The sequence below is a fragment of the Sciurus carolinensis genome, chromosome 11, assembly GCF_902686445.1.
Source record: "Sciurus carolinensis chromosome 11, mSciCar1.2, whole genome shotgun sequence".
Classification (NCBI taxonomy): domain Eukaryota; kingdom Metazoa; phylum Chordata; class Mammalia; order Rodentia; family Sciuridae; genus Sciurus; species Sciurus carolinensis.
In genome coordinates, this window is record NC_062223.1 from 89,846,967 (window position 1) to 89,872,298 (window position 25,332).

Here is a 25,332-nt window from a genome sequence, read left to right on the forward strand (position 1 = left end):
TTCTCTCCTTAGCAACCAACCTATTTTTCAGAGGCAAACAGATTGCTGACCTAGGTAGACTCAGTGGTCTGCTCACTTCCTTGACTATACTTCCAGACATTGCTATGTGGAATATTACTTCATTACATAACCTCTAAATGGCCTCTAAATGTATTTCACCCTTACTACTACAGAATTTCAGAGATCAATATGAAGTTTACATAGCAGTGATTCCCACAGATTCACTACCAAGACACAGAAAGAAGCATGATTAAGTAAGGTTCTTCATACCTATACCTGAAACACAAATCTTACATGGAAAAGACTGTGAGGCTTATTACCCCTTACAAAGGAAACTAATGAGACATTAGCATTTTTGTTCTTTATCAGATTTTTGTAGTTGTATTTAGAACAGGTCACCCCAAAGTATTATAATTTTCCCATAGGCCTGTCTTGACAAAAGCCTAATTCTTCTTTGCCCTTATTTATTATTATTAAGCATAATAGTTATTTTTTTCCTTTTCATCTGTGTGTCCAAGTACATGACATGATGATGGCATAACATTTTAAGAATACATTGCACTGCTTCTCTCTGAGAAAATGTCTGAGTTTAGGCAGAGATGAAATTAAACTATAGTTTAAAGATATATAATTAATAGGTATGTCCATTCATATTATTCCACTAACAAATATTTTTTGAGTACTTATCATGTGCTAAAGCAATTGTGCTATATGTGGAAACAAATGCTCTGAGTTCTACTTTTTCTTGTATGCAGAAAGTCAAAAGAGACTGCAGCTTCCTTTTTAAATATACTAAGTTGGATAATATACAAAGTCATAGGATTTTTTTTTATCTTACTAGAGGACTGAGGGTGTAAGGTAACCTAACAAACTCAAAACTAAAATGTGCCAAACCTTTCTGACAAGTAGTCGGCTTTTGCAGAACAATGGGAGAAGGAAGAATATGTAACAGATTAATTTTTAAATGTTGAAGCACAGAGATTTCCACATCCACTCACTAACTCTTCCCTGGACCTTCACTGGGAGCTCACAGGAAAAACTGGAAACAGAAGAGGAAATAAAAGAGACTCTTTGTTGCAAATGCACTTGGCTACCTAAATCTGATGATGAAGAAGGGTAACTGACAAAGCCTTTGCCTCCCAGGTCCTGAGTCCTGCAGGAAGGCATTCCAATCAGTGGGAGAAGGACTAGGGTCACTGCTTTTAAGAAACAGATGCACAGGGTCTACCTAAGTCTATAGAAGAACTGCAAGAAACCTCTAGTACTCAGGTCTTGGTTCAGAGATAGGCTGATTTTAAAATGAGCCAACTAAGGGACTGTTACAGCACACTTCTCTAGCATGTTCAAGCCCTTGGGTTCAATCTCTAGCCCTGCAAGATAAAATGGAAAGACCCAACTAGAGCTGGGAACTGTAGTTCAGTAGACTATTGTCTTTGCCTACCATGGGTTAGGTCCTGGGTTCAATTCCCAGAAACAAAAATAAGTAAGTAAATAAGTTCCTCCTGATGAGCATAAAAAAGTAGATGTGGCCTATGCCTGAAAAGATGAGCACCCAGTGGCACCTTGGTGGGGGACCCAGTGAGTCCTCCCACGTTTCACACGTCTAAATCCCTGGATGTAACATTCCATGCCTTCCTTTCTCTGCTCACATCATGCTTTGCCTCTACTTTACATGTTTTGCTTAAAAGAAGCTGTGTATTTTTCTAATTGTTTATTATGAACTTAAAGCTATGAAACAAACAATATTAAGGTCATCAAGTTCATCAGATTTTATCATCTTATTAGGAAAGCATGATATGAAAATGGATAAGTGGTAAGTGATTAGAAATTTGTTAAAAGAAGTCGGACAATAGAGACAAGATTCAGACTGTGCTTTGAAGATGTTACTATTCTAATCCTGCTCTTCCTCTTAGACTTTTCTTAGCAACAGACATTGTTTCCAAAGAAAAGATCTGATTATGTTATTTCCCTACACAAAATCCTTCTCCTTTCTGACTCCATCCTCAACAGCAGGTGCTCTATTTATTTTTGTTAAAATCCAGTGTGTGTGGAGTGAAACCCAGATCCAAAACTGCAACCTTTCTTCCTCTCCAGAACCTTGAGTATCTCCTTTCTGTGTTGCAGTTTCCCACAGAGCCCTGGCCCATTTTTCTAATCTCTCTTCTCCAAGAAAAAATAAATAAATAAAAGATGATAGGAAATATTATGAACAAGATTGCATTAAGTGATAATTATTATCAAATGAAAGACAGTGAGTTACTATTATTAGCTTTTACTATAAAGGAGACACTATGCTGCTGTCTTTTCTAATAGCAAAAACCTCATTGGATGTGCCACAGCACTCAGCCAGATAAGGTTATGGGTCAATTTAGAGAAGTAGTGGATCCTAGTTAATATAAATTTTCTAGAAAAGTAAAAAACACAAGTATGCCTTGTTTATGGCACCAGGAAACACTTGATTATGGGTATATTTGTAGAAAACCAAGACCATACCTATTTGTAATAATGGATTGATTGTAGGTAAGATGATTAATTTCAGGAAGAACATAAAAAATATGAATTCTAAAGAAGACATAAATAATTCTCCAAGTCATCCTTGGCTGAAATCTATATTATTTTCTGCCAGGTATAGTTACAGGAAGAATTACTAACTTAAGACCTACTACATTGTATTCCAAAAGTATACATTGAAAATAATGTGGTGTAATGGAAAGAGATTAGGCTTATATCCAGAGCTATAAATAAACTCAAGTTCTGGTGCTTCTAAACACTGTGATCCATGTTCTTGGTCTCACTGAACCTCAGTTTGATTTTTTTTTATCTATAAAATGAACTTTTAAAAACCTACAGTAATCCTTTTAAAGGTTGTTCTGAAGAACAATATAAATAATAGCATTCCAAAGGTAAGTATTTTATCTAGTATTGTGACCATTTCATTTAGACAGGCAGTGTCTCAAAATGAGGTTAATATAATGTCTTATTTTTGACATGTAAATGATCATTAAGTGTTTTAAATCCTTCTTCAGCTAACCAGGAGATTTGAAGATCATCATTCGAGGCCAGAGTTTTGGGCAGAGGCCAAGATAACTCAGCTGCCAGCTACAAAAGTACTGCAGCCAAGTGCAAAAAACACTACTCATTATTGAATGGGAAATTGCCTCTGCCAAACCAAGTCTTAAGGGTTTTTAGAGTTCTTTCCCATATGTCCTCAAGAAAGGTCATCTTTCATATCCCATTTTTAAATGGGGCTGTCAGAATAGCAAGCATCAACTATTTTCCAAACCTGGGAAATTAATCCCGTTAAAGTGAATTTGAAGATAGGAAGTATTTTCAGGGAATCTGATGACTTCTGCTTTGAAATCATGGACTGCATGGGTTGAAATAAGTGCAGGTGATCAACCTCCAATTTACACCACTTACATCCATTTGTACAGGCAGCTCCCAAACAATTCAGAACTAGCAACATCACCTTCTGCGACAACAGTTGGGGCAATGTTTGAAATATCTGATAACCTGTCACATTACAACTGGTAGGAAATGCCATTTTCACTCTTCGTCATCCTCATCCTATGACAAAATAGAAAAAGGAAGAGGAGGTTTGTTAAAAGCACACCACCGCATCTTCAAGTAGCAGGACTCTCACATGATCTGGGGAGGTAGTAGGACTCTGAACTGGTATGCATAGACTCCTGTCTCTGCCTGGAGGAAGCTCTATCACTTTCCTCTTCTTGCCTTGGCTCCCTGCAGAGCCCTTGAGGTACTGAAATGTTACAGCAAACAGGTCTGAGTTTCTCAAACCTGTTTTTAAAATAAATGAAAATGCCTAGAAATTTATAAAATAGGACAGAAATATCTTCAAGGGATTCAGTCTTCCAAAAAGATAATGTTTTAAAAATAATTGATAGCAGTTGCTGCAAACAAATACAACTGTTTCAAGTTTATATTCCCCATGTTTGAGATTCCACATCAAACCAGCACCTCTTACACCTTATTGAGTTCAGATATTATTTACAGAGAAAACTATAGCCATCACAATATTTATCATTCAACATCTATATATATCTATCAGCCAAGGAGATCTTGCCAAGTTTATATTTCTGGCACTTGCATTGTGAAAATCACAGGCTTATTGAATTCGTATTTCCAGAATAACTAGCTTTATCCTCCTTGAAATATTCCTAGCCGTGGGAAACCAATTAAGGATTTTAAACAGGAACTGGAGATATTGTCACCATTGCTGTTGGGAGGACTAGTGGTAGGAAGGTATAGCAGGAGACCACAGCAGAAAGGTGGGCTACAGATCATGATAGCTTAAGATTGACATGTGTGGAGAGACAGATGTAACTGAATGTCAAGCAAGAATAAATATGTCAAGATTTCTATTTTTGGAAATTAGTGAATGGTAGTACCATTAACCAGAAAGATGGGAATAAGCTTTCCTTTTGGTAGGGAAAAAAAAAAAAAAAAAAAAGTTGTGTTCCGATTTCCTGCATGCTTCATTTGTTAATGGAAATTTTGCCTCAATACGCCAGTGAGTACATAATATCCTTTCCTTGAATAATTGACTTCTAAATGATAGAATATGGAAAATTGAGTTGTCTCTTCTGTGATTAGGTTACAAAGAGTGTGAATCCTGTCTCTCTAATTACTCTATTGCTTTTACAGTTCACCCATTTTGATGAAGCAAGCTGTCATGTTGGAGAGGCCCACATGGCAAGGCACTGAGGCCTTCTGTCAACAGCCAGCAAGGATTGAATTGGCTTACTCCACGAACCTGCAAGGAACTGAACTGATTCTCTGACCAGCGGAGTGAGCCTTTCCGAACTGAGCCTTTGGATGAGACTTCAGCCTATGGGCTCACACACCTTGACAGCAGTCTTGTGAGAGAGGGGAAGCAAATAATTCAGGAAAGGCTGAGCCCAAATTCTTATTCCACATAAACTGTAAGATAATGAATATATATTGGTTTAAGCCACTAAAGTTTTAGGAAATTTTTCATGTCACAACAGATAAGTAATACAGGAGTCCTGGAGATGGAAACTAGATTTGGGACTTGCCAGCATATACATAATGTGTATTGAGTGTGAGTAAGCTCACCGAATGACAGTGAGTAGTGATGGAGAAAAGGAAATTGGTGTAGAAGCTTGAATAATAATAAAATTTAAGGAATAGATGGAGGAACCTGCAAAGAAAATTGCAAAGAAATTGAGATCTGAAAGCTAGGAATTACAACTTGAAGAAAAAAATGACTAAATGCTAAGATAAAGACTGAAAACCACCAGGCATGGTGGCACACACCTGTAATCCCTGCTGCTCAGGAGTCCGAGACAGGAGGATCATGAGTTCAAAGCCAGCATCAGCAAAAGTGAGGCACTTAGCAACTCAGTGAGACTCTGTCTCTAAAATACAAAATAGGGCTGGGGATGTGGCTTAGTGGTTGAGTGATGCTGAGTTCAATCCCCAGTATTCCCCCCTAAGAAAACACAAGACCGAAAACCATTTTCAGTAACAGGGTACATGGTGCTTACTTTGATGTGAATAATCAAAGAAATAACCTAGAGGATTTAAATAGATGGAGGAGAAAGCACAAAATGAGAAGGTAAAAAAATCTTTGAAGAGTCTTAGCTATTGAGAAGAGGAAAGAATAAAGTGATACTTGCAGAAAGTGAAGAGTTGGTGACTTTTTTGTGAAGGAAGAAAGACTCAAGCATATTTATTTGATGAGGGCTTTGGCCATACAAATTTTGATTACCATTCCTGTTATTTATAATATAGCCATTTTATAACAAAAATAATAAGGAATATAACTTGTTTAGCCATTTATAGTCCACCTGCTCTTTTGAAAGTGCATACATATCCACTTAGATTTACATAACAAGATACAGCTTCATTCTCCCACCTAACATAAATATTTTTTAATGTCATTATATTGGTGCCATGCTTATTTTTAACATTATACAATAAATTTTAAACTGTGCACTCTAAATGATATAATTTTTTATTTTCGGACCTCTAGGTTGTTTCCAAATTTTTATAACTATAAATAATACTGTGATTAATTGCACAAACTTGCTCCAAAACAAAAACAAAGAGGCTTCCCATAAGAGATGTTTTCTGGAAGTTTTTCAAAGCTAGCATTCTTCATGCTAAAGAGCTCTGAACTGACTTCAAGGAAAAAATTCATGCAAAAATTTCTGGTATGTCTCTTGTTTATATTCTTTTATTATCCCAAACTTCAAAAGCCTGGCAGGTAAATAGTTCACATAAACAGAAAGCCATCATTGAGTGCTTAGGTTGATGTTAAGTTTTCTGTGAACCCAGAGTTGATGTCTTCCTATCAATATCCTAGGGGACATGAAATATAGCAGAGATATCTTCTTTCCTTCCTTCTCTCTCATCTCCCCTCATCTTTCCTCCCTCCCTCCCTCCCTTCCTTCCTTCCAGAAGGGATATTGCTGTCCTTAATACCTCCCTTGATATTGCACTCCAAGTAAAATAATCCACTCTCCCTTGGAGGGCTAAGTACACGGACTGAAAATATTTTTCCCTTGAGTTTATAGAAGTTGTTGCAAATATGCTAAACATTAGGTTTGCCAAATCCTTCCTGAGAATTGCTATCACATTTCTCGTAAGACAATTGTTAAAAGTCAAAGTTTACACAGCTTTTGCAGTGGTCAGCTAAAGTCCAGCTTAAAAGATAGCTTATCATCCTTTCCTCACTACCTCCCTTGTGAGTTAACTCCTCTTTCGTGTGTGTGTGTGTGTGTGTGTTTGTGTGTGTTGTGTATGTTACCATGGGTTGCACTCCTACAACTAAGCCACACACCCAGTGCTTTTTTAGATTTCTAATTTGAGACAGTTTCACTAAGTTGCTAAACTGGTCTGGAACTTGGACCCTCTAGCTTCAACCTCCCAAATTGCTGGGATAACAGGTGTGCACCACCACACACAACCCACCTCTCCCTTCTATGAGACCACCTGCTGCTTGAAAATGGTTTGTCCCCACCAAATTTCACATTCAAGCTTGGTCCTCAGTTCAGCAGTATTGGGAGGTGGGTTCTAGTGGGAGGTGTTTGAGTCTTGTGAATAGATTAATGTTTTTCTCACATGAGTGAGTTCTCATTCCCTTGAGACTGGATTAGTGGGTGGTTATAAAGCAAGTCCTCTTTTGTCACTTCCACATGCACATGCTTCCCTCTGCTTTGCATCATGAGTTGAAGCAAGATAGAACTCTCCCCAGAAGCTGAGAAGATGCCAGTGACATGGTTTTAGACATCTCGAACTACAGAACTGTGGATCAAAATAAACCTCTTTTCTTTATAAATTATTCAGTCTTGGGTATTCTGTCACAGCAGTAGAAAATGAACCAAGATACCATCCTTTGTTATCTCTGTTTAAAATGCTGAAGATGTCCTCTTATCTCTCAGGGTTTGTATGAATGTGACAGTTGACTACAAAAACACAAGGAAAGGGCTGGAGACGTAGTTCAGTGATAGATAACTTGCCTAACCTGCTCAAAATCCTGATTTCAATCCCTATCATTGCAAAGAGGAGGGGAAAAAAAATCAGCCAGGCATGGTGGCACACACATCTGTAATCCCAGTGACTTTGGAGGCTAAGGCAGGAGAATCTCAATTTCAAGGCCAGCTCTAGAAAATGAGCAAGACCCTCTCTTAAAATAAAAAAATAAAACAGACTGGATATGTAGGTCACTGGTAGAGTATACCCCTGGGTTCAATCCCTATACTTCCCCCCACCAAAAAAAAAAAAAAAAACAGGACCACACACTTGAAGGCAATATGAGGTGTTTAAAAGCTTTGGCCCTAGGCTCAAATATCAAGTAAAGTATGAGCTCTGTGATTTAAGACAAGTGATCCTTAAGTGGTTGTTCTTGTTATCTGTTAAATAGGATGTTTATAAGAAATTAAATGAAACATGCTATAAAGAGCTTACCACATCCCCTGGCACAGAGAGAACTTGGAAAATGGCAGTTATCATTATTACCTGCAAAGGCAGATCTAACGGTGCAAACATGCAGTATAATTTGTCAGCTGGAGTCTTCCTGGGTGCAGCTGCCACAGTGGACAGTGAAGGTGAGGAGGCAGCAGCAAGCTTCAAGGGGAGGGGCCATGGAAAGGCAAGGTATGGCTCCTGTGACCGGGAAGAGCGTGGGGAGAGGGAATCCAGACACTGCACAAACGAAGAAGTCCTAAGGCAGGCAGTAGGCATCAGAAAGTTTTTCCCCATTTGTAGGAGGAATATAGGGGTTTACCCGTCAGTCTTTTCTCCAGAGATGATGACAGCAGGATGACATCCAAATCTCAGAGAAACAGAGAAGGAGTGGAACTGAGAACATCACTAAGACTCCAGGAGTAAATAGGGAGCTCAGCCTCCAAGCAGGGTCTGAGCTAGAATGGGATTAGACTGGAAGTCGAGTCACCTCACTGGCACAGCTCCCTGCATCCCACCTGCTAAGCCTTTTCAGTGACTCCTCTTTGCCTATAAGTGAAAGAAAACTGAAAAATCTGTGTTTTAGAATGGCTACTTCTTGAGAGAAAAATGAACTGTATATACATAAGTTTACTACACACAGGCTCATAAGTTTCCATGGGTCTGCTGACATTTTATGCAAAATGTAGGAGGAGCAGGTGCATTTTTCTTGGGGAAGAATCTATAGTTTTCATCAGTATCAAAAGGGCCCATGACCTAGCAGGAGTAAAGGATCAACAACTTAAACAAATGTTCTTTTTAAGTAAAAATATTACAATCTTCCTTCTTGTCCTTACCTTGAATAAAGTTTTGTTCAACTGAATGGTGTGCGCATTTTCTATAAAAGAATCTTCTCTCACACACGGTCCTCTATCCTTCCCACTGTCTCCCTCCACTATTTTTTTCATTTTTTTTTTTTTTAGAATTCTTTGCAATTTCTGGATCATTAATGAGTCCCATTATTATAAAGCATAATTTTGCATTTAAGAAATGTTGTGTCTTTTAAAACCATGTCAATGGGTTCCTATTGGGTGAAGGTTATTGCAGAATGGGCTCAGGCTGTCATCCTGAAACCAAGGGATGCAGGGATGCCTCTGTGTCTTCTTTCATTTCTCTTACCTTTCCCACCCCCTTGGACTCACATGCCTTTACTACCTTTGAGTTTTCAAAGTTCAGCCCAAGTTCCATAATCTTGGAAACCTCTAGGATAACTTTAAGCCTTAAGTTTCTCTCTGTTCTCCAAAGCCCATAACATTTATTCGTTCTGGGAAAGAGTGTAGGGAAGTTAACGTGCTACAGACCCAACTTTTTTCTACCTCAGTATTTTTGCTATTTTGGTTAGATAATTCTTCATGTGGAGGACTGTCCTGCACATTGTAGAATGTTTAGCTGTCCACCTGCCCTCTACTAACTAGATGTGGTATCATGTTCCCCTCTCCCCAAGTGTGACAACCCCAAATGTCTGTAATCATTACCAAATGGCTCCTGAGGAGCAAAACTGCCCCTAGTTGAGGAGTGAGCTCCGTATATCGAGTAACATGGGAGAATCGGTACAGAATTTACTTCATGGTCACAGTCTACTTTTCTACCTTTATCTTCCCTTTAATTCAGTTTACTCACTTTTTAGCTTATTTTACATTGCATCTCTACCATTGTAAAATACTTTAAACCTGTTTTAAAAGGAGGTATGTTACATATAAACACTAATTGCTTTATTTTTTTTTTAACTTTTCCAAAGCCAGCTATTAGCAATGTCTTTTAATAGGTAAGGACACGCACAGTCAGAACTCTCTCTTCAGTAACTGAACAAAGCTCAAATAACAAACATTGGAGGAGCAAAGACTCACAATAAGGACTGATTACAAAGCCCACGTTGTACATTTTTTTCATGGCACAATACTACCTTGTTTACATTCTTTCCATAGATTCATCCTTTATACTCAACTGAATTTTAGCCTGCAGAGCCAGGATTGTGTCTGATTCTATTGGGAATAGTGTCCCCTGCTTATGATGGCATAAGAATAGTCAACCTAAAAGAAAAGCAGGGCTTTTATTTTAGCTTTCCAGAAACCCTGCAAGAGGGAAGGGGGGTATAAAAATCTTATACTGAAAGCATTCATTTTCTATCACTTATCTTAAACTACACTGAAACTATTCAAAGCTTTTGAAGGTTCAGAAAATACATTACAGAAAATAAATAATCTCAATGATTACTTTAATGCACAGCCTTAGCTTCCTGGCATTTCTCTCATCTCCTCAGGGAAGGTTATTTCTCCAACTTATTTCTTTTCAATTGATTGTTGGGATTTCAATCTCTTTAGACCTTTTGCATTAGAGAAAGGAACAGGTCTGCTATATTTTCTCAATTTGGCGAGTCTGAAGTTTATCACACTCTTTCCCCATTCACCTACATATAGAATGGAATTTCAAAAAACAAATCATCTTTTAGGGCATAAAGTTCAAAAGCAAAGTATTGCATCAGCAGCACAACCTCAAAGTTAGAAGAGGAGAGGTTGAATTTGTTATTTCTACTTACTATTAAAAGGCATTGCAAAAGAATGGGTCTTGATAAAATTCTGAAAAGAAGGGGTCTGAGGTTGTGGCTCAGTGGTAGAGTGCTTGCCTCTTGCATGTTTGAGGAACTAGGTTCGAGTCGCTGCACTGCATATAAATAAATAAAATAAAAATTCACTGACAATTTCTGAAAAGAAAAATACATTGACAAAAGTCTATGTTGTGGGCTGGGGATGTAGCTCAGTTGGTAGAGTGCTTGCCTCACAAGCACAAGGTCCTGGGTTCAATCCCCAGCACTGAAAAAAAAAAAACAAACAAACAAACAAAAAAAAGGTCTATGTTGCATATTCTGTCCAGAGTGAGTTCACCTTCTGCGATTTTTGTTTGCTGCCACCATGTAGGCATAGTATGACATGACCAGTCTACTGAGGTTTCAATTATTTTATAGCTCAGGCAATTTTAGACATATGTGCACTTTCAATCAGAATTACAACTCAGTGAAGTCAACATGTTACAGCTAATATTTCATTAGACTCAGTGGCTAACTACCCCACTGTGGCTGACTAACACATGACGTCAAGTTCCTATACTTCCCATCAGAGTAGAACATTCTGGTATCTCGTTTTTTGGGGGGTACCAGGGATTGCATTCAGGGGCGCTCAACCACTGAGCCACATCCCCAGTCTTATTTTGTATTTTATTTAGAGACAGGGTCTCACAGAGTTGCTTAGGGCCTCAATCAGTTGCTGAGGTGGTCTTTGAACTGGTGATCCTCCTGCATCAGCCTCTGGAGCCACTGGGATTATAGGCATGTGTCACAATTTCCAGCTAGTTTCTGGTATCTCTAAAGCTCAATTTCAGTAAGGAAGTTCTGACTGTAAAATGGAGGTAAGCCTTTATTTAAGAGTTACAAATATGAACATATTTAGAGGAAAACCATAAAATAGAAGCTTCTAAACTGCCACACATGGCTTAAGTGCACAGAGAGCCTTTTTGCCCCAAGAGCAGAAAAGGATTTCTGAGAGCTGCAAAGGATCTTAGAAATGATTTTATAGAAATAAGGAGAGATTGTTTGTCTCACATTTAGATTTCTTTCTCCATTTTTTTCTTAATTGGGAGGCAGTAGATACAGTAGAGTGTTCTGGACAGATTGAGGTTCTAGATTTATCTTTACTGGCTATAACCGTAGGCGTGTTACTTCAAAAGCCATAAACAGGCCCCGTTTTAATGGCAGAGTTGGACTAGAAAACCTTCCACACCAATGTTACATCTTTTATTCTCATCTTAATGCTGTTTAGAGTATGAACAGGAAACTTAAATTGTTAAAATCTTAGATCAACCCTAGCTTTGTTCACTTCAATGTTACAGTGATTCTTCTCTGTTGGGGACTCCTTACTAAAGCTCCTTCACTTAAACTCATTGTTCCCTCCCCACATGCAGCAACAGAAGCAATGGGGATTGGGGTGTGAAAACCTCTGTACGAAAGAGGGGGAAAACCCCAAGTCAAAAGCATTTCCCTAATTCAAAATTTTTGAAGTTTTCTCTGCATGGGTTTCCTTAGGTCAGTGTTCCTCTGTGGGTCCTTTACTTTGAAAAAAAAAAAAAAAAAAAAAGCCATAAGCCCTCTCATAGCTCAGAGTAAGGTAGAATTTTATTTATAGAATACTTCATAACTGCTTTGCTGTAGCAAAAGATTATTTGACAATTTGAATTCAGAAAAATAATGAACTGAGTAGTAACTAATATTTATTCACTCCCTACTATGTGCCAAGCAGTGTTCTACCTACTTTGCATACATGAAGGCATTTGATCCTCAGAGAACTCTGTGAAGTGAGTACTTGTGTTCCTTACACTCCAACTCAATTCAGTTCATGAGTTCAGTGGTTGGAGGTCAGACAGCATTCAGACAGCAAAGTTGGATTGCCAGGAAAACTTCAGTATCTTAATCTACTTTAGTTCCCCTACTTGGGATGGTGAAAGACCTGAGGTTAAATGACAAGCAATGTCATTTTAAAAAGCAAATGTAAATCCATTTGATTTCTCTGTTTCAAATAACAAGAGCTGAAAGAGGGAGAATTCACATTAAGTCAGCTATACCATTAGCTTCATTTTACAGAGGAAGAAATAGCACAGGTAGGTTAAGGAAGCTGCCTACGATTTCAGAACTCTTGTCAGAACCAGAAATCTTATGCAAGCACTATGACTCCAGAGTCATACTATGCTGTGCTGTGTCAACGGTGCATCTACTCCTGTAGAGTTTTTGAGGTCTTTAGGAAGGTTAGCCAGAGGACTTATGCTATTTTTTCCAGAGCTCAATTTGTCAACAAACTGATTATATAATCCACTAGCACCAATATAAACACATTTTAGATAATAAAACTTGCTTTTTTATACCAATTAACAGTCTAATGACAGGACTTATGGAACCATACTATTCCATTTAGGAATTGTCATTAATGAATTCCACCAGGGGGCAGAAATAATTGACCTGCTTTATAGGAAAAGCTGCCTCCTACTTCAGAATAATCCAGGCTGAAGTGTAGTGTAACTTGAGATCTTGTTCCTCTTCTGATTCTTTTGCAATTTCTGAAAACTTAGGAACTCTTCAAGTCATTGCTTGTTCTTAATTAATCAGGCTTGTAAGAACTGGTTCCCACAGTTGATTAGATTCACACCTGTATTTGACCTACCAATATTTTCTATGGTATTTAGAGCTTGATGTTAGCAATGATTTTCCTTAAGACCAGAGCCAGGGCCCTCACAAAATCATGCAACAGCACAGGTACTCTGCATTTTGATGAGTTGCTCTGACAAGTGTTGGTTGACTGCTGTTCCAGTCAACCACACAAAAGGTCATGCTAAACTAAATCTTGTCTGTTAAGCTGACAGGTAGTATCTTTATAAATTTCAGCGAAAAATAAACTCATACTCGATTTCAAAATCTGTTTAAACTTTCACATAGCAGCAAGGCAGGACATAACATATGACCAAAATTACATTCAATCAATAATAATAGTAACAAAGAAAACTATCTTGCTGGAGGTCTTCTGGTTGATAGGGCACGTGCTATTCCTGTCAATCAATGTCTGCATTTCCTTGTTACAATGCAGTGAAAGGTTAAAGTATGTGGTAGGTGCTAGAAAGCTCCCCAACTCCAAAAAAAAAAAAAAAAAAAAAAAAAAAAAAAAGCACACCTTAAACATGGTACATACTCCTAGAGCCTACCTCAAAGGTAGTAAAAATTTCACTTTAGTAAATTTCAACACACAGACAAACATACAAAATCAGGTTTAAGACAAAACTCTGAGAATTACAATGTCAAGGAGACATTTCCAAGCATGCATATCCTTGGTAATTCCATATCCTTGGTAATTATACACATTTTGGTAACAAGTGCTCTAAGGTTCTCCAGGACAATTGCCTTTAGAAAATCTAGGTTTAATCATAACTCCATCACTTACCAGGTATGTGACTTGAGATGAGTTACTTGTCCTTTAAGCTGCAGTATATCTGTACAAAGTGGAGGTCAGTTTGTATGATCTCCACAGTCCATTAGAAATCCTAAAGGTTCTGGTTCTTGATTATGTTTTTGAGCTCTAACTACCTAATTTGCCTGTCCCATTATTTCTCTTTTTAATTTTTTTCTTCTTTTTAGACTGGTAGAGTATATCATGACATGTTTATACAAACATGGAATACATCTTATTCTAATTAGGATTCCAGCCTTGTAGTTGTACATGAGTTGGAGATTCACTGAGGTACATTTATTTATGTACACAGGACAATTAAGTCAGATTCATTCCACTATCTTTCCTATTCCTGTCCCGCTCCCTTCTTTTCATTCCCCTTTATACAATCTACTGAACTTCTATTCTTCCTCTCCCCCACCTTGTATATTACCATCCACAGATCACAGAGAACATTTTGATCTTTGGTTTTTTGGAATTGACTTATTTTCCTTAGCATGATAATCTCCAGATCCATCCAATTTCCAGCAAATGTCATAAAGTCATTCTGTTTTTCCATTTGTGTGTGTATGTATATACACATGTGATATATATATATCACATTTTCTTTATCCATTCATCTGCTGAAGGGCACTTTTTGACAGCTTATCCATTGTGAATTATGCTGCTAGTTAAACAGGGATGTGGCTGTGTCACTATAGTATGCTGTTTTTAAGTTCTTTGGGTATATACCAAGGAGTGGGATAACTGGGTCAAATGGTGATTCCATTTAAAGTTTTTCTGAAGAATTTCCATACTGCTTTCCAGAGTAGTTGTACCAATATGCAGTCCCAACAGCAATATACGGGTATACCCTTTTCCCTCTCTATGTTAAGTTTGATCAGGCGGATCAGGTGAGTTGTCACATTATTTCTAACAGCTATCACATTATTTACTTAGCATAGAGGTTTTGTGTCATTATGAAATATCCCTTGGAGACTCCAAAGAGTCACCCACATCTAAACTTTTAATATTACACTCATTCAGCTATTAGTATTCACCAGTGGAACTTAACCAATACTTCTAAATGCAAGATACATACCATTAAGAAGTAGTTTAATCAACATACAGATTGTATCAAAACTCCTTTCTTTTACTAATGGTCTCTGGCTTATCAAATATTCAGGGATGATCTTTGGGTTCATTAGCATTAACTGAGTATATCCCTTGTCATAGCAGTTAAAAGATTTTTCTCCTAATTGAAGTACTCTCAAATTGCTTCCTTCTATAGATGACATAAGTGAATCTAACTGAAGGAATCAGTGGCAAAAATTCTCTTAAGCACACACAGATGTTCTATAATACATATCATGTGAACACTTACAAAAAAACTGTAAATAATTTTAATAATCATTGCCATATTGTCTTGTGATTTGTACAATTTAAAAATAAGCTTGTACTTTTGCATCAATTTTTAAAATATAACATTTCCTTGAATCACAAATCATGAACAAAACCCATTACTTGACAACTTAACCATCACTAACAAAAAAATATTATTTAACTGAGTAGTTAGAAAAAAACAGGCCAGGGATTGGCAGGAAGACATAATATAAAAATCAAGGGTGGTTTTGATTTTAAAGGAAAAAAATCTTCACAGAAATTTTTTGGAAGTTGTTAAGTTTCTGAAATCGCTGTTGTAAAAGTCTCAAGTATGTGAATCACTCAACTCCTTTTATGACTGGTGGTGACCTGTATGAAATACTGGGAGGTACACCCTACAATTTAGGAATCGGTGTGGCTGCCATTGCTATGCTTTCAATTGCACATTCGTCAGTTCCTCTGCGGATCCTGAAGTAGCCATTCTCACCCCAGTTGGCGCCCCAGCTGTTTTTAACAATCCAGTAATCTACCCCAGTGGCCGAGTCGGTGCCATACCCCACGAGCAGAACAGCATGATTTGTCAGCTCAAAGGGGTTAAAAGGGTCTCTCAGCCCAGTGTGGTGATAGATCCCACTGTGGTAGTGCAGGAAATCATCATGCACTTCAAAAGCGACAGCCATGGGCCCATGATGGACCAGCTCAAGCTTCATCAGGGCTTCATTGCAGCCCCCGTAGAAACCTCCCACGTAGTAGTACTGGGAGGAGTAGTAGCGAAAGCAGTCTTCCCTCACAGTGCACGGGGAATCGGTGCCCGTGTAGGGGAAGCAGGCCTCTTCCACCAGCCCAAAGTCTTGGGCATACTTTCCTGCGATGAGGTATGGGAAACCACCTTCACAGCCTGTGGATGAATAACACGGATTGCTTATTAGAAAAAGGCATAGCAGAAATTGTGACACTTCGTCTGTTTCTCCTCTGCTCCATTATTCTTCATGTTACTCCTGGAAATTGTTCTTGCTTACATGGCACTTCATCTGTCCTCCTGTTTGCCTTCTACCTGATTATCCTTTCACCCACTTTCATAATAGATGCTAATTTAGCACCTAATTAAGATAGCTATGGCACAGTGGTTAAGCGGGGAGGCTCTGAAGACTATGTAGGTATAAATACAAAGCTTTGTGAAGGATTTAACTTCTCTGAACCTCTGTAAAATATGGATAGTAATCATACCAGGGATTAAGTTAATGCAAATACTACAAAAAATAATGATTACCATTCCTGCTAAAGAGCCAGACCTAGACCTTGGCTCCTCCTCACGTAAGTATTCCCTGGAAACCTCCTGCCAAGGCCTTCTCCCACCCTCCTCTGATTACTGCTATGAAACACATCCACAACCCTGCACCTTTTCATCAGCATTCTTCTCATCATTATAATTATTTAATTTCTATTTCTCTCACTTAATTGTAAGCTTCATGGGGGTAAAGACTGTCTATATATATCACAGCCCACAGGGCATGGTGGTCACAATGTTGGTGTTTAATAATTATTTCAATTAGAATGAAAGGCTCACTGACAAATCATTCACCAGCAGTTCTGCTGGAGGATGGGGAAACTTTCCAGTGGCCAGATATCAGGTTGACAGAGGAAAACTATGAAATGATAAGAGTTTTCTCAGAATCAGCAGAAGCTGGGCTTCTTAAACATTATATCTGGCCTGTTCTGGAAGCCTAAGTATTGAATTTTAAAATTCTCCTGGAATGAAACCAGTATTCATAGGTTTTAATAGGAATTAAGTTTTGGAATGAGACCATGTTTGGAACCAAAACTTTAATGTTTTAAAGCTGTGTGACCCTCACAATATTATAAAACAACTTTGTGCCTTTTCCCTGCCTATAATTAGGAACTATTCCTGCTTGTTCTAATGGTTTTGAGCACTGTTAGATACTGTGTTTAAGAGGCAATGTGCACTCAATATATAATAACCATTGACATTTTGCTGGATTATGCAGTGAACTCCATGAAAAACCAATTCCAATTGTGCAAGGAGAAATTTGCTCTGGGGTTTTGTGACACACTGTCCTTTTGCCTTTGTCAATGATGGCCAACTACATATAGGTAAGGAGCTCATAAAATAGTGCCTGAAATACAACACTTACCTTGGGCATACTCGCTACAAGATACAACCTCCTGAGGACTCAAGATAGGGGTCTGAGAATTGTTGGTTAATATACGGATTCTTGATTCTAACATACCCATAGAAGCAAATGAGTAGCAGCTTCCACAAGATTCTGGAAATGGAGAAGAAATATGTGTATAATCCAAAAGACATTTGAAGCATCAAAAAGAATCATACAAAAATTTGAGTGGATAAGATTCACTAATACAGTATTTATACTGAATGCTGTTATTGCTCCTAAGAACCAGTACAATATAGAAGATTGAATGAACAAACATCACATCTGAAATGCATTTGACAGTAGTCCTGATAATGAAGAGATAATTTATGTCCACACATTCTAAACCACTGGGCTGAGAGAACTGTGGAGGGATACATGAGAGGTAAGCTTTTGAATACTTCAAACGCAGTGGAATATTTATGTACCCCAAACTCATGCTGAAATACCAACCCCTACAGTGATGGTATTAGGAGATGTGGCCTTTGAGAAGTAATAGGTCATGGAACCAAAGTCCTCAGGAATGGCAACAGTGCCCTTTACAAAAGAGATCCAGAGGGACAGCTCATCCCTTCCACTACATGAGGTTACAGAAAAGGAAGGCAATCCAGAGGCAGCAGGTGGACCTTCCCCAGACACTGAACCTGTGGGCACCTAGATCCTGGACTTCCCACCCTGGGAGAGCAGTGAGAAATAATTTTCTCTTGTTTATAAACTCCATGATACTTTGTAACAGCAACCTGAATAGACTACGACAGGCAGCATTTTCCAAAGTACTTTAGATCCTGAGAATGGCACCAGTGTGTGTGTGTGTTATGGAGAGCTGGATTTAACCTAAGTGGAGGAGACAATTACAAAAGCCCAAGAAAGAGTGCCTATGCTGCTGCGTAAGATAAGCAATGAGAAGGAAAAGTATACTTCGTATTTCAAGAAAAGGGAAAATGTTGCATCATATGGTAATTTATATGAACGATATTTCCTATATTTCTTCATACTATGTAGGTAAAAGAAATAAATACCTATAAGAAAATATGACATGTTTGCACAGAAATTGGAACTTATCACAATTTTTGAAAGAGATGAGCACACAATTTTAGTGTCTCTTTTATCATGTGGCCTCTTTCACATCTGCCACTGATAGAAAATTAGCATGGTGATACGCTTAAACCAAATCCAAGACAAATTCAGTTCTACACAAGTGACATGTTATTTGATTTATTAATATATTAGTTTTACCCAATTATTTGAATGATTTAAATGGTGAGCATTCCCTTATGAATGCAAAATAAGATTTATGAACATTTATAAAATTCAAATAATTCTACATAAAGATAAGTCTCTTCAATAAATCTGAATTTAGTAATTGCTGCTTTAGGGAGGAAAGTATTCAAGAGTATTATACATTCAAATGTTTCCAGGGCCCCCATTTTTCCTTCCTCCAGGCAATGATTCCTAGAGGCAAAGAAAATGAGAACACTATGCTGAGCCTCTAACACTCTATTTGAAATAGTTATACTGTTTTCCTTAAAGTAAACTGTGCATTGTCTTGAGTGGCCACAGGAAATGTTTTCTTTTTCTTGGTTCCAATGAAGGAACTTGATGCATATTTGTAGAGAATGAGCCCAGGATAAACAAGTAGATATATATTTATATCCAGGAAATAAAGTGACATAGGGAAGCAGTCAAACTTTACTCATTTTTAAGATGGGAGGAAGGGAGAGCTCTGGATCCTAATGTGAGCCTCCTTTAAATAGTCCACAGTACTCTAAGGTCCTGGACCCAGTCTATAGAGCTCCATTTCCTATCAACTACTACCATTTCTGATGCTTCCCAGAATTATTCTCCTAAAAATCTCAGATTTATCCTTATTATAGACTGTCTTACTGCTAATGATCATTTAAATTATGAATATTAGAAGAGAAACACTTGTAAAAGAGACTTGGAATTCCCCTACTGTACAAACTACTCACTTGATAATGTGTGAATGAGGCCCCAAAGCCCCCAAAGAAGCCAGGACTTGTTCAAGATCTGTTCGACACAGGTGCTAAAGCCTTTTTTTGTCCTCTAATGCAGGATTAGTGTCCCTTTCAGTTTGTAAACCTGAATATACTTTAAAGCACTTTCAAACTTCCTTCCTTGTCATATAGTCAATAAAAAACAAAATTAAACACTTTTATTATTCAATCCATCTAGATACTACTATCCTTAAAACCCCTCTTTCAAAAGACAGAATGTCAGAGAACTAGATGAGTATAACATAGCCAAAGTCAGTGAGACACCAAAGGCTTAAAAGAAATAACATATCCCAAGACAGTGTAGAAAGGGCCCACTAGGGAACATCTAGCTTATTCAGCACATATGAGCCATGGAAATAATCTCTCATTATCTGACATCAAGTACCATGGAAGGGAAAAGCTACAAGTCTCTCTGGGATGAGAGTCGAATCAAAGGCTCAGAATGTGCCCTGTTAACAGAGCAATCACAGGAATGGGGAAAGATCACCTTTCTCAAGCACATACTTTTTACAGAAGAACAACAGCTGCCAACATAATTTGTGCCTTGCTTCAAAAGGCGAGGCCAGTCTAGATTCTACAAGAAACATTATACCTTAAGAAGACTACCATGCAGTGAAGAATATGAAGTGAATCTGACCCAACCAGAGCTCTGCAATAACCTTATTTCCACAATTTGAAAGAGATAACAGGATTTTCGTATGGTATGTGTCTCCTAACAGTAGAGAACATACTGAACCAGGAGCAAAAGTGAGTATTCTTTTTCCCCTCCACTCTTGCTTTGTCATTCATTAGCTGTGTGACCCAGGGCAAGTCACCAGACCTTACAGCAATTTCTTTTTTATCTTCTGCATAAGATGGTAAGGCCATTTAAGGCCCTGGCCATCCTATTCTAAAACTCAGTACTTAAAACTGAGGCTTAAAGGACATGATTTTCAACATTATGAAAATACTCTGCATTTCCTAATTAATGTGACCAATGAGAGCCACACCTCTTCTTTCTTGAAGACACAATAAGTAAATATAGGATAGCTGTTAAGAACAAAGGAAGTCCATCTTGCCCAACTCCTTGCCCAACTTCCCTTCCCTCTCATGCCTAAAGTGAATTTAGTTATAAAGTTTTATTATTGTTTGTTTTTTGTTTTTGCTTTGGAACCCAGGGGGCTTCTACCATGCACTGAGTAACATCCCCAGCCACCCACAGACCCCATCCTTTTTTTTTTTTTTTTTTTTTTTTGAGATAGGGTCTCCCTAAAATTGCTGAGGCTGCCCTGAAACTTGCAATCCACCTCCCATCCTCCCTCAGACTCTTGAGTCCCTGGTATTACAGATGTATGCTATGGTGCCCAGGCATACACGGCTTGTTCTAAAAGATGATTTCAAGTATAAAGGTAAAACCCTATTTGTCTTCCTAATGTTTCTTTTTTCTTTCATTTCGATTTACTCTCCCAGTAGAGAACAGTTGTGAATTCCCTTACTATAGCTAATCCAGAATTCTGGGTTATTTAAAACACAGGTATTATTAAAATTAGTGGAAATTTAATGACGAACTTCTAAATACATTTTTCCTGAAGTACCTTATGTACTAGTACAGATAAGGAATCAATTCAAAAGCAATTAATCAAAGTTCTCTGTTTTAAAATTGCTGTTTGTCTGTACAAATCATAACACTCAAAGAATAGGGAGAATTAAAGACAATAGTAGTTTTTCCAAGCTATAAGAAAACAAATGTCCAAGAATTTGCTTTAGAAAGTCAAATTTCCTTCCCATGAATTATTGCCTCTTATTACTTATCAATCATATTTTTGAGGATGAAAGTGAAATTAAACTTTTCCTTCAACCCTCTCCTAGTCTACCACTAAATTTTATACTTTATTAAAGCAGTTATCATATTGTACCTTAAAGAGTTTTGCTTGCAAATCTTGCTAAACTCTAAGTCTCTAGGACAAGAGCTGTGCCATGTTAGTCTTTATACCTTCTGCCATTATAAAAACTTCCTAACATACATTAAATGTTCTATAAACAACAACAGATGCACTAACATACTATTAGTAGATCACATTATGGGGCACTAACCATGTCAAAACATAAAATGCAACATATTACTTCCTTACTTCACTCCAATAGGCATATAGAGGATCTATTTGATCATGGGGTAAATTTTAATTCTGTCAACACTGGCCCTTTATTTTTACTTTCCATTCATTTTTCAATTACCTTCGAATTTCCTCATTTCCAATCCCACCTTTCCAAAGCTCTCTCCAGGAAACTGAGAAAGTAGAGAAGGATTTCAGAGTCTACACTCTCCCTAGAGCTAGTGAGTCCTGGAATAGCAAGGGTGCCCACTGGCTGCTGTAGACCTGCTGACAGCTCTATCACTCAGAATGAAAACAGAGGGCTCCTGGACTTCTTCATGCTGAGAACAGATGCCAAGAGAGCTGAAACTTTTTGAGATGACCCTCAAAAAGTTTTACACTTTAGAACACCACAGATGTTTAGATTAGGGATGCTCAAATCATATGACATAAATGATTCTCCAAATAATTGTTGGGAGAAACTTAGGATAACAAGATACATTGCTATTGTGAAGGTAAAGAAAGTTTACTAAATCAATCCATATTGTATCCAATTTCTGAAAATAATTGATAGAGTTCAATTATAGTGATACTTTTGGCAATCCTGAGCTCTGCTTTGACTCATGAAGCTGGGTTTGTATTTACTATCAAATGTATATTCTGAGATAAAATGAATTAAAACGTTCTTAAATAGGCCAAACAATTCAAAAAATAGGCCAGAATAAAATTCTAAAAACCCATCTTCTTGGTTCATACAATAATAAAGTCTAAATGATGGGAAGATTGAGAAGACAGCTGGCAAAGGACAAAAGCAACCACCTGCATAAGAAAGACCAGTTTTAATTATATATGATTCTTTGTTGTCTACAGCAGGCTCTCCTACTCACAGGGAAAACGAGTTGGACTACATATCACTCTAGTTGTCACTAGTTACCTGGAACAGTATGAGAAAGATACTGAAGAAATGCTGAGCTCAGCTGCAAAGATTACCTGTGACTAAAGTCTGCCATGGATACAAAAGGAGAGAGAGAGAATTCATATGCCACATATTTTTCATTTTTTTAACTAAAACAGATCACACCCTTTCCTTCACTGTATCACCAAAATCTTAAAAGTCTGGTACATAGCAAATGTTCAAAAAATAGTTCAGAATAAATTAATGAAAACTCAAGTTGTTGTTTTTTTTTTTGTTTGTTTGTTTTTTGTTTTTTACCTTGGTTTCGAACAGGGCTAACAAAATTGATCCCACGAACATTTCTCCAGTCCCAAGATGCTGGCAAATTTAAAATCTTTTGCTGTATTTCAGCAGTCAGTGGGGCAGGTTTTGGCCTAGGATGGAAAGATACATGTGACATCAATATATGGTCTTTCCTTTGAGGATGATTTTCAAAACTCTAATTCCATGATTTCAACTATCAGTCTAGCTAGCATCTAGGTTCAGATCCAAAAGCAACTGTCACATGAGTCTTTCAGTGTATCTATTACACAACGTGCCACTTATACAACTCAGTTGCGTAATTAGCTTTCAATGAGCATTTCTTTTTCAGGCTCTGGTTATTCTTCTTTGTGAAATGCTATTGGTTTCATATATCACTGCAATGCTATTTTTAGTATGCCTAAAAAGCTGCATTCTCATTTTCACTTGACAGTTTGACCAAGAAAGGAGATAGGAGAAATTAAAGGTGGCATACAAAGGGATGCAGAGAAAAATACTGGACTCACTGATTTTGACTCAGGAGATGGTGGTGTTAGTAGTTGACTCAGGAGATGGTGGTGTTAGTAGTAGAGTGGTTGTGAAAGAAGTGAAGTTATCAAAGAAGGAAAAGGTCAAATGAAAGACAGTTTAACTCTATGAATGACAGATAAAACTGTTTTTTCACTACAGAACTATACATTATATAATATATTGTTGGAAAGTAAGACATGCAAAGGAGAAGTTCCTGTGCCTCTGAATGAAAAGATATTTTTCTAGAAATGAGAATTATTCCAGAAGCATCTTTGTATTAAAGATTTAAGATAGATATCTCCACACATTTACACACGATCACATGTGTGTGTGCATACGTACACACAACTCTGGCTCTAGACGCAGATTTTTTGGAGTTTCCAAGTCAGCCAAATGCCATCACTGTTCCACATCTTTGGGCTGTTGTTCCTTTTATCTAAAATCTCTGTTGAACGCCACTTAGAGTCCCCCGTAACTTCTAACTTTAAAAACTGCTCAGCCCCTACCCACCAAAGTTCAAAAATAAACCTCACTTCCTCTCTCTATGCTCCCTCAACTCTTTTCTTGGATCTCTTTTCTTAGAGTTTCGTAAAAACTCTTTTCATTTTTACGCGGTAGTAACATTCATTTTTATGTTACTGTAAACCATTTGAATTTCTTATTTAACATAGTATTGTCATACAACTCTGTTATAACTGGTTTTTAGTAGGTTCTACTTTAGTCAATGGCAAAGGTCCCTTCAGGACAACTTCATGCTTCTGCATTTCTTCCCCAGAGGTTCCCTCTCCACTTGGAGATGACACAGGTTAATACTAGGACAAAATTGAAGTGAGATAGAACAAAGAAGAAAAATACCAATAATTCATTCCAGTAGCCATCAGAACCTTGACAATTTTATGGACCAGACAGAATATTCTGTACAGAAATGTCAATTAATTAGTTACTAAAACATTTTCTTAGCCAGAAATATTAATTGAAGGTCTATATGATATGGAAATGGAAGATAATATTAAAAGGCATGAAGCATACAGAAGTTACTATATGAATATAATACATAATAAAGTTATAGTAATATTGTAAATGCCTTGGGAATAACCAAGGTATATATAAAAAGCTTTGCACAACAGATAATTTTACAAACATGGTAGGGAAAAAATCAAACCTGAGATATTTGATTTGAGATTTAGGACTAAAAATAAGGTGCAAACAAATTTTGAAAGGGAATAAATTGTTTTATGATTGTATATTGAGGAATTAAAAAGTTAAATCAATATCAATCAATACATATTAACTAATTTTCTTGGATATGTAAAAATAGAAGAAGTAATATGAGTGATCACAGAGAAATTTAAGTTTGGCAGCATCATGCAATTTCAAGGCATCTCTCTTGGTCCTATCATCCTAATACAAACAGCTTTACCATTTAGTAGCTGTAACATTAGCAAAGAACTTAACTTCTCAAAATTACAGTTTATATCTGCTAAATGGTTATGATCATACCTACCTCAAAGGGTTGTTAAGTAAAGTCAGTGCAGTAATAGTAGTAGTAGTGGTAGAAGTGTGATAATGGGCTAATAGTACCTATCTCCAAGGCCATAAGAAAGAGCAGCTACTGTGATGAAAACTATCATTGTCATTCATGTCATTAAGAGTGCTAAGTAAGACACTGACACACTTTGGTGACTATCTGGCACAGAACAAGTATTTAAATGTTAATTCCTATGTCCCACCATTCTATAAGGCAGGGAATTTGCACATCAATATATGCATACATAGAAAAAAACCACTTGAGAAATGAGGCTTACTAGGTGAAAATGAAGACAGGGAAACAAGAGTTCAAGGGGATGCTGAAATGAGACTGACAAACTTTTTAAGGTTACTGTATACAACTAGCTCTTAAGGTTTCCAGTCCAGAGTCTTTAGAAATCTAGTAAAAATTTTGGACTCAGAGAGAGATACTCATAAATTTTGTATGGAATTTCAGCTGTTCTACAGTCATCCTAAACCTCAGATTAA

At 37.4% G+C, this 25,332-nt stretch overlaps 1 protein-coding gene across 1 annotated transcript in view; it reads right to left on the minus strand.

Annotated features, from left to right (window-relative positions):
- Nucleotides 1-15,338: 15,338 nt before the first annotated feature.
- Ctsc (cathepsin C) overlaps nucleotides 15,339-25,332 on the minus strand; it is a 33,645-nt gene continuing 23,651 nt past the window's right edge. The window contains exons 5-7 of the mRNA XM_047516836.1: nucleotides 22,804-22,919; nucleotides 17,486-17,617; nucleotides 15,339-16,230 (exon numbers count right to left, since the gene is read on the minus strand). Of these exons, the coding sequence (XP_047372792.1) occupies nucleotides 15,728-16,230; nucleotides 17,486-17,617; nucleotides 22,804-22,919 (751 nt within the window). The 3' untranslated portion in view covers nucleotides 15,339-15,727. The remainder of the gene's footprint in view (nucleotides 16,231-17,485; nucleotides 17,618-22,803; nucleotides 22,920-25,332) is intronic.